Source organism: Mus caroli, unplaced genomic scaffold, assembly GCF_900094665.2.
Source record: "Mus caroli unplaced genomic scaffold, CAROLI_EIJ_v1.1 scaffold_16565_1, whole genome shotgun sequence".
Classification (NCBI taxonomy): Eukaryota; Metazoa; Chordata; class Mammalia; order Rodentia; family Muridae; genus Mus; species Mus caroli.
In genome coordinates this window covers 15,418-26,022 of record NW_018390985.1, presented here as the reverse complement: position 1 = coordinate 26,022, position 10,605 = coordinate 15,418, and the positions used below count along the sequence as shown (strand labels likewise).

At 43.2% G+C, this 10,605-nt stretch overlaps 1 protein-coding gene across 3 annotated transcripts in view; it reads right to left on the bottom strand.

The window, feature by feature from the left end:
* Positions 1 to 3,481: 3,481 nt before the first annotated feature.
* Positions 3,482 to 10,605, bottom strand: part of LOC110288935 (dehydrogenase/reductase SDR family member 7-like) — a 21,271-nt gene continuing 14,147 nt past the window's right edge. For 2 of the 3 annotated variants that reach the window (XM_021155167.2, XM_021155168.2), the window contains exons 5-8: positions 7,323 to 7,445; positions 6,501 to 6,716; positions 4,192 to 4,268; positions 3,482 to 3,636 (exon numbers count right to left, since the gene is read on the bottom strand). In XM_021155167.2, coding sequence (XP_021010826.1) covers positions 4,227 to 4,268; positions 6,501 to 6,716; positions 7,323 to 7,445 — 381 coding nt within the window. In that variant the 3' untranslated portion in view covers positions 3,482 to 3,636; positions 4,192 to 4,226. The remainder of the gene's footprint in view (positions 3,637 to 4,191; positions 4,269 to 6,500; positions 6,717 to 7,322; positions 7,446 to 10,605) is intronic. The other variant, XM_021155169.2, reaches the window with a different exon arrangement.

Genomic DNA, 10,605 nt, shown 5'->3' with positions numbered 1-10,605 from the left:
ACTCTACCTTACCAGGTCCAATGGCAGAAAGAAATGCCTTAGTGGACGCTAGCACTCGCATGGAATTTATTTTTCATGCCACCCCACTGGAGCTTGCAAAAGATTTTCATCGATTGTATCATGTTCCTGCTGCAGAAATTTGATATCTCTCAAGCCTCAGCACGAGATGTGGTGTTACAATGTCCACAGTGTGTACAATTTCACCACCCTCATGTTGGTATTAACCCTCGCGAATTGCTTCCTCTAAAACTGTGGCAAATGGATGTTACTCATGTCTCAGCATTTGGAAGATTAAAATATGTTCATGTCTCAATTTTCACCTGTTCAGGTGTCATTTTCACCTCCCCCATGTCCGGTGAGAAATCCTGCAATGTGGTTGGCCATTGCCTAGAAGGCTGGGCAGCTTGGGGAAGGCCAGATAGTTAAAAACTGATAGTGGCCCCGCATATACATCAAAATCATTCCAAACCTTTTGCAAAATAATGCAGGTTAGTCACTCTACTGGCCTTCCCTACAATCCACAGGGCCAAGGCATTGTGGAAAGAGCACATCAAACCTTAAAAGAACTCTTACAAAAACAAAAAGGGGGAATCGCCCATGGCCAGCCANCCAAAGAACAATTATCTTTAGCCCTCTTTACTTTAAAATTTTTAATTCTGGATGAACATGGTCGTTCGGCTGCAGATAGGCATGCAATGACCTCGCCTATCCTTAAACAGGATGTCAAATGGAAAGATGTCCTAACAGGAAAATGGTATGGCCCAGATCCCATTATTTCAAGAACCAGGGTAGCTGTTTGTGTTTTTCTACAAAGTCAAGAACACCCGATTTGGGTACCAGAGAGGCTGACATGAAAATTACTCCCCCCAACAGAGATATAGATTGTAATAGTTCCGGAAGGATATGTTTGTTAGCAGAGTGTTGGCAGGGTATACTGCTGTGGTTGTGAAATTTCTCACCTTTGTGCCTATAGTAGATTTTGAAATGTTTGCCACCTATGCCCATTAGGTGCCCCTTGTATAAAGTTGTATAAGCTAATTTNTCTCAGTCTCTTGAACAGATTCACCTCTTATCTGAGTAGGAAATTGGTCNGCTAAAGNGGAGCAGTTGTCCAGAAAGCTGCTCCTCCAGATTGCCAAACTCAACAGCACTCGACTGGACCCTGTCACCTTGGGGGACTTCACCTCCTGGATCACCAATGCCTTCTCATAGTTTAAGGAGTGGGCGGGAATTTTGGCCTGGGGAGCAGTGGTCCTCCTGGGTTGTGTCTTTTGTGTCGGCAAACGAGAGCACACTCAGTATAAGGCAGTGGTGTACCATTGATGGCGATTAAAGAAGGCGTCTCCCCTGAAGTTTAGTTCCTCTTTTGTAGAGTTCGCCCTAGGTCATTTAGCAGTTACTGTCACACAGCACTGCGGTATCCAGAGATGGGCAACTTTCCTTATGCACAGACCAACCTAAGACACAGGGCCCAGTGGCAATAAGGTAACCCTAGGACGGGTAAGGCTGTGACATGAAAGGATTGACCTAAGACAGGAGCCGTAGCCAATGGACAGACTTGCCCAGACCTAGTCCAGCATCATATTATTAAACAAAAACAAAAAAGGGGGAGATGTAGGCAGCCGCATGCCCAAAAGATGGTGCCGACCTCTGGTACACCGGCGCCGTAAACAACACCACTGCGCAGGCGCCAGCCCAAATCTGGCGCCAACCCCTCCTGAGTGGGTGTTACATATCAAAGGGGCTGACAGACTGATGAATCCCAGGAGGACACGTAGCTCTCCCCAGTGCTGGGGTGGATATAGGCAGTCCTACCGGGGTTTCGGGAGTTCCCCAGTAGCATGGAGGTGTTCCTGAAATAAAGAAAGCTGTTGAGAAGAATCCGACCGTGTTGTGTCTTTTCTTGCTGGACAAGGTGAGCGCAACAATAAAGTTTTAACCATTTTTTTTTTCACACGAAACACAGAACAACAATCATTCAAACAACAAAACAAAAACAAACATAAATAGACAGACATATGGACAATTTGGTGCACCAAAAACAGACGATAGAGGAGCTAGAGAAAGTACCCAAGGAGCTAAAGGGATCTGCAACCCTATAGGTAGAACAACATTATGAACTAACCAGTACCCCGGAGCTCTTGACTCTAGCTCCATATGTATCAAAAGATGGCCTAGTCGGCCATCACTAGAGAGGCCCATTGGACTTGCAAACTTTATATGCCCTAGTACGGGGGAACTCCAGGGCCAAAAAGTGGGAGTGGGTGGGTAGGGGAGTGGGGGGGGAGGGTATGGGGGACTTTTGGGATAGCATTGTAAATGTAAATGAGGAAAATGCCTAATAAAAATATTAATAAAAAAAAAACAGACGATAGACAGAGAGAGAATAGAACTTGATGTCTCAAAGGGACCCAGATATCCTAACCAGAGCTAAGAATATCTCCATAGGAGCCAGAGAGGAAGCAGGATGTCTCTTGTTTTCCTTCTGTCCCTAGGAGAAATAGCTTATTTTCATTTTCTTTCTTTTTTGCTAAAAGATCCCAAACAGGGGATAACTGCTTTTCTGAAACTTATTTTCTCTCTCTCATGTTCAGACTCTAATTCTTTATCTCCTTCTTCTGGGAATTCTGCCAGAGAAGGGAGAGGAGGCACAGTGGCTGCTTCTGATAATTACTTCTCAATAAGAAAAGACGTTTGCAGGGACTGCATCGGGACAGAAAAGAGTTATAGGGACCGCATTGGGACCCTCGTTGGCTAGTTTATTATTTAAATCTCTACCTACCTTTTACCATTTTTTACAATGTATCTCTGATTCGTCTATAATAAACCATGGACATACCTGGTCTATGAAAATAAAAAGTCTATCAGATCTTTCTTTTTAACTCGTACTCCTCTTTCCTGAGAGCCATCATTAAGCCTTTGATGAAGGCTATCTCTTTACATAGCTTATTTCCCATAACCTGAAGTGGAGATGACTCAACTCACCAAGGACTTCTCGCTCTTCCGTGAGTGGCAGAAGGGATCCTTCACTACTTCTAAATTCTTGGGGTCGTGATGAACTTCTCTGGAACCTCCACCGATAGGAATTACGATCTGGACCTCACCCTCACATCAGGTGCCACTTATCCCATCCCGCGGGATTTAGTTATTCGTGGGTGCGAGAGGGACCACAAACGTGGAAGGAAATGGGAGGAAGAAAAAGAGAAATAGGAGACCAAGAAGATGGTACCTATCAAGGTCTCGTTTATTAGGCTGAGGTGCCTTGATTTTAAAGCATACATCGCAGGGAATAGGGGAGGTGTCAAGGGGGAATTTTACAAAGAACAAAGAAGTGGGCATCTGCTGATATGGGGGCTGAAGTCAGGCGCCAGGCAGCGGGCACTCTGCATCTTATCTTGGGAACATAGATCCTCCTTGACAGCCTTGGGTGTCAGGCTGGGCTCAGGCTTAACTCATGTCCTTGGATGTCATGGGAGTTCAGGAAGAGATAGGGAAGAGGGGACTATAATTCAGCTTTTACAGCCTCAGGTGCCAGGAAGGGAATAGGGAGAAAGGGGGTGAAAACCAGATCTTAGCACGAGGCCGTTTGGCCTGTTAGGGAGATTGTGAAGGGCTCACTTTCTCACCGGATGGTCTCTGACAAAAGACAAAAGACAAAAGAAAAGAAAAGGAGGAATAAAGAAAAGGAAAAAGAAAGGGAAAGACAAAAGAATCACTTATACCAAATTATTCAATAATCAAAATCAAATCATAATGATATTCAAATCATATTATTTGATATATACATTATACATAAGATAAATACTTTCACTTTATCACAACATAAGAGTTGCTGGGCAGTGGTGGCATACGCCTTTAACCCCAGCATTTGGGAGGCAGAGGCAGGTGGATTTCTGAGTTTGAGGTCAGCCTGGTTTACAGAGTGAGTTCCAGGACAGTCAGGGCTACACAATGTGAACCTTTCTGAAAAACTGTGCACCTGGAAGTAGCATGCTCCCTCTTTCCCTTTGAGGGACCATCTCTGCCATGTCTTCTCTCTCTGTCTTATCATGAAACACTGAAAATGTTAACTGGTATCGAGGTTATAGGAACAGTGTGTTAACGCCTCCAGACCCTTCACACTGGGAATGATGTAACGTGATGTTTAGCAACTAAAATTGTGGTTGTAAGAAAATTGGCTTTTCATCTTACCCATTTGATAGCCAAAAGTGCAGGACTGTGGAGCCTCATTTACTCGGCCTCTTGTCATGATCACCCACTGAGTTATCCTGGAGAGAAATAGAAAAGTAAGCCAATCATATTGGGTAGCTATGCTTCATGACAACTTACTTGCTCGAGAACTCCCAGAGTCCTGTGAGAAATCCATTCATCCCTCTCGAGGGTGGTTCCTCCAGGCCCTACTTCTTAACAGAGGTTCAGCATGGAGACAAAGCTTTGGAGAATGAAATCTCCAGCATAAATCACTCCAGGGTACACACTGAGAGGAACTGAAACCAGGATAAAGAAGCAATATGCATTTCCATCTTCGTGTTATGGTTTATAAGAGTCACAACAGAGAAACAACTCAAGCATCTACCCTTGCTACTCCCAAACTCAGCTTGAAATGGAGAATAAAAAGACAGCAGTCCTGACCAAACTCCAGGCTGTGTTTAGGAGGTGCCTCTGCCCCTGTATTCTTACTTAATGCCCATAATAGCTCTATGACTGGTTACTACTATCAACTGACTCCCCATTGTGTAGTTGAGCCACTTGAATCCGAGGGGTGACCTACTTAAGGCCATGGGTGAGTAGTCCATGGACCTGGGATTTGAACCCAGGTATCTCAGCTCTAACCTAGAGTACTGATCTCTCTTGTACACGATTATTCCCTCTCAGGGCTTCTATGTCCACTGAACTTCCTAAACCATCCTCCTGATTCAAAACTCAGGTAGCTTTCCACAAAGTCTGCCTCAACCATCTCATGTGACCAAGACCCAGAACTAGAATGCTAAGTCATTGGACACAAAGAAAGCTGGTCTGCATTTCAACCTGGTAGACAGCAAAAGGCCCTCCTCATGGTATTTCAACCTCTACATTTTAGGATACCATGTAAATGTTTTATAATCTTAATGTCTTTAAGCATGTTCTTAAAGTTTTCTCTTGGCTTTCCCTTACCCAATTCATTTTCACTACAACATAGAAGGATAGAAGTAATTAGTTATCTAAAAACTAGAGAAGACTGCTTAGTTACTGGTAGATTACAGAATCTATGTTGGGCCCTCTTTTATAGTGATTTATCTGCTTTTGTTGTTGTTCACCTGTTTGCTTGGTTTGAGTTTGTTTGTTGTTTGCTTGTTTGTTTTTAAGACATGGCTTCTTTATTGTGTAGCCCTGGCTATCCTGGAACTTGAAACTCACTGTAGAACAGGATAGCCTCAAATTCATAGCAATCCATTTGTCTCTGCTTCTGCTTCAAGTGTTGGGATTAACTGGATGCGCCCCCATACCCAGCTGTATAGTAACAGTGGTCTTTAGTGGTTGTAGTTTTTAGGGGAGAGATAGCTGAACAGTTAAAAAGCATTTGCTGTTCTTCCAGAAGACCAGAGTTTGGATCCTAGCACCTACATCAGGAGACTCACAACCATTCCCAGGCATCCTGACACTTTTCTGGCCTTCACAGGCACCCACAGACAGGTAGCAGATACACACCCATAAAAATATACAAATACATAAGTAAAACTAAATCTCAGAAAATTCTTGCCACAAAGAATACAGAGGAAACAACTTCAGCAATGAAAACAATACCCAGAAATGGCCTTTCTTATATATAACTATAAGGAAAGGTTTTAAGCTTAACTCATTACATTTGCTGTGATGTGAATTTATGAACCTTTTTTTTTTTTTTTTTTCAGAAACAGGTAGTATTCCCCACTCAGTGTTGTAGTAAGCCTTGTTCCCTTCACATCTGAGTTGGGCAGAGCGATTTAGGGACAAGACACTAAGGACTGCCCTGTGTGTGTGTGTGTGTGTGTGTGTGTGTGTGTGTGTGTGTGTGTGTGTGTGTGTGTGCGTGTGTGTGCATTGTTTTACTGTGGTGGGTGGTTCTGAAGGTGGAACAAAATGCTAAGGGCTGAGGGTCTCCTGTCCCCAGGAGAATTAGAAAGGAGGGAAAGTAGCCCTTTAAAGAAGTGACTCCTGAGCTAAGATGGAAGGCTGGGTAGGAGATGAATGGGAAGGAACAGAGAAGAAAGTTTTCTGAAACTTACTTTCTCAGTCAGTAAGTATAGACTATAAGTAACATTGTTTGCCATGTGAAACTTCTGGAACACCTAGACCAGTGGTGATCTATGGGAAGTTGTCAGTGACATGTAATGATAGGATGCTGCTTATGTATTTTTTTGGTATTTATATTGTGAGCTGGGTCTGGATGTTAGCAAAAACTATCCTAAAGCATTTGAAGACTTCATATTTTCATGCAAGATAAACATTTTACTACTGGAAAACAAGTAAGTCACTCATACCATGTTAATCCTAAATATTTCAATTCTTTTCTTCCATTGCGTCCTTGAAATTATCCAGTCCCGGATTGGCACATACTGCCACACATATGTCCGAAACAAGGCAGGCTGATTAGCTATCCAGACTTCCTCCAGATCATTGGCCATGGAGACTAGTATTAGCTGGACACAGCGGCTTGTTGCCATCTTGGGAAATTCCTGAGGATAAGGCCATTTGGCCTTTAAAAAGTTTAAAGGAAAAGGATGCTGAAGATTTATCAAGCCTTTTTTTTTTAACAGAAATTTTATGTTAAGAAGGAGTCAGTGGGACCCATGCAATATGGAGCCTTGCACTCATTACAAGTTTCTACAAGTGCTAGTTGGCATTATAAGCTTCCATAATGTTCCACCAAGCCCCATTGGAATCACTGGAACCAGTGGAGATGGTACTGGCTAACTGAAAGATCAAAGCTCCTCATGTCCTTTACCACAGTGCCTAGTAACTGTTATCATTTCAAAAGCCATATGAAAATCTCACAAAAATGAAACCCCACCCATTGGTGGCGATGAGGTAGAAGAAGATAAAAAGGGACTTTATTATCAGCTACAGAGTTATTGTACAACAGTGGACAGGGTGGCCAACTTGGCACTGATAATGTAGTGATTTCATTAGCCTTATAAAAACTGGATACCAAACATTGCCGGCTAATGTTGTCAAGTCTCAGAACAAGGGTGGTTATGTGGCTAATTCATAATTACTTCTGACAGAAGCACTCATCTATATCATTTGATGCTGTGGGATAAATAGTAAAATATCCCAACTATTTTCAAGTTAAAAATGTTTACCTTAATGGCTTCTCTAGTAAGATAATTCTTGTAAATATTTGAATGCACAGGTCCTGGGCAAATGGTAGACAATGTTATACCTGGATGGTCCAAAAGTTCAGTTCGGAGTGCATTAGCAAACCCCTAATAGGCAATAAAAGAAGAAAGAAATGAAAAAAAAATAAAATTAAACACAGGTCTCATTTCATCTCAGTTTCTCATGATTTGAGGAACTGTATTCTAAAATACTTGAGTGAAGGACAGATCATGGACACACAGGCCATGGACCCTGTGTGATGGATCGTAACCACAGGCAACCCAAGCAGGGACTCTCAGATCTTGCCAGATCCTAGGGGCTCAATGGATGCTAAGCTAGAAGTAGGCAGAAGGCAAACAACAACAAACAAACAAAACTGACAGGAATCGGTTTGACACCCAAAAGCCACACTTCCAGATGTTGAGTGTCCCTGCCTACCTCCCCCCCACCCCCCGCTGGGTACTTCCAGTAGTAATAAAGAATTGCGGTATAGCCAATGGACAGCAGGACTTTTAGATTGTATGGCCAAGGGACCAAGGGAGAGAGGGAGGAGAAGAGGAGAATCAACATCACTCGGAGGCAGTGGGATCAGATTTAAGAGCTGCAGGAGAGAAATCATCCAGCAATGTAGGTGGACAGGAATGTGGCCCTGTGGGGGACTGCCTAGAAGGTAACAGGGCAGCAAAGATAAAATAGAGATTAAGAAGGTGTTAAGCCAGGATTACTGAAAGGGAGTGTATGCTAGCTGCAGAGAGGTTTAGGGTGCCCAACCATCGAGCTAGTCACGCAAGGCATATCAAAATTAGCTGCTGTATGTGTGTGTGTGTGTGTGTGTGTGTGTGTGTGTGTGTATCATTAGTGAATCCAGAGCCCTTGGGCAGGTACAGCATACATGAGACCTGCCAGGAGCCAAAGCAAACTAATTAATTCACCGTTACATGGAACTTTACAAAAACTACCATGGATAAATTCATTTTCAATTTGTATTAGCATTTTACATTGGTGAATTAATTTCTGTGAAGTAAGTTCAGGTTGGTGACTAATGCATAGGTAGTCATGGACACAATAGGATTGCCTTCTTTTGGACTTGTAAAAGAAGCTAGACCAGGAATGAACACACTATTATTATTTTAGTATATGGACACAGTATCAAGTTGCTCTCTAAATTTGTATCTCTAGGCCTGGAGAGAAAGTTCAGTGGCTAAGAGCACTGGCCATTCCTCCTGAATATCCTGGTTGGATTCTCAGCACCCACATGGTGCCTCACAACCACCTATAATTCCAGTCTTAAGGGATCTGACATCCTCTTTTGGCCTCTATAAGAACCAGGCACACACCTGGTATGTAGACATATAATCAGGTAAGACACACCCATAATACATATGTACATATGTAATATACATGTATTGTGTATATGCATACACACACATAGAGACACACACACTCACACACACCTCCATAGATTGGTATAGATCTCAGACCTCATCAGCTACAGCGTCTCACAGGCTCATCAACTGGGCACATTTTACCAACCCATTAAATCCAGTCATGAAACAGAGCCTTGGAAGACAGATGAAACAGAGCTTCTGGTTTTCACAAAGCATATTCTACATGCCTTATAAGTTGAATGCCAACAGATGGGGTCTGTACTCAACTGCCTCTGCCTATCTGAGATGGGACTGTCTCTACAGAAGGTTGATTGACAGGCCCAAACTAAGTCTGAGGAGAGCATCTGTGCTACAGACCTTCATCGCTGTGCACCTGTCTGCTCTGTGAGGCAGAGGAGGATCCTGCTAGACCACATCTTCAATTTCTATGGAACTATGGTGACCTGAACCACTACATCCTACAATTCCAATGGTAAAATATTTCATTAAAACTTCTTTCAAACTATGAGTGCTAGTCTACACCTATAATCTCAGCACATGAGAGGTTGAAGGTAGGAGAACCAGAAATTCTTGATTTTTTTCTCTGTTTTTTTTTTTGGGGGGGGGTCTTAATTGGATATTCTCTTTTTTACATTTCAATTGTTTTTCCCTTTCCACGTCTCCACTTGAGAAACTCTGTACTCCATCCGCCCTCCCTCTGCCTCTTTGAGGGTGCTCCCCCACCCACCCATCCACTCCTGCCTTCTTGCCCTGGCATTCCCCTACACTAGGAAACACCCTCAGGCCCAAGGGCTGCTCCTCCCATTGATATCCAACAAGGCCATCCTCTGTCACATATGGAGCCAGAGCCACAGGTTGCTCCATGTGTAATCTTTGGTTAGTGGTCCAGTCTGTGGGAGCTCTGGGGGTCTGGTCAGTTGACACTGTTGCTCCCCCCAGATGTATTGATTTTTATGTGGTTTTTAATCACCAGCCTTATCATTGCTTCCTTTTCATTCTTTGTTTTTTGTTTTTTCAAAACAGGTTTTTTTTTTTCTCTGTGTAGTCCTGTCGATCCTGGAACCTACTATATAGACCAGGTTGGCCTTGAACTTAAAGATCTGTCTCCCAAGTGCTGGGATTAAAACCATATGCCACCACCTCTCAGTGTTAGTTTCATTCTTAAGCCAACCTAAGAATTCATTTTGTTCTGATGCTCATTATCCATAAAATAAAGCTGACCAGGCTTTTCTCCTAGCCTTTCCCTTAATTTTCTTTTTTTCATGAAACCAGAATGATAAGACTTCATGTTTTCTTAGGAGGGATATGGATCCCAGAACCAATTATCTGGTACTCTCAAATATAGAATAAGGGCAACTACCCTGAGCAGAACTTGGGCACAAACTCTGAAGCCAGTTCCACAACACCAAGAGGAAGCGCCATTCCCAGGTGCTCTAACACGCCCAGGATCACAAAATCACAGGATCACAGGATCCCTGGAGCTTGAATACACCAGGATCTCAGGGGATCACAGAAACTGCTGAACTCTGAGGAGTTCTGACACAACCAGGATCACAGGAAGGACAGGGTCTAGTCAAATATAATGAGGGCATATAGCACTAGAGATAATCAGATGGCAGGAGGTAAGCATAAGAACATAAGCAACAGAAACCAAGGTTACTTGGCATCATCAGAACCCAATTCTCCCACCATAGCAAGTCCTGGATACACCATCTCACTGGAAAAGCAAGATTTGGATTTAAAATCACTTCTCATGATGATGATAGAGGACATTAAAAAGGACATAAATAAGCCGGGTGTGGTGGTGCATGCCTTTAATCCCAGCACTCGGGAGGCAGAGGCAGGCAGATTTCTGAGTTCGAGGCCAGCCTGGTCTACA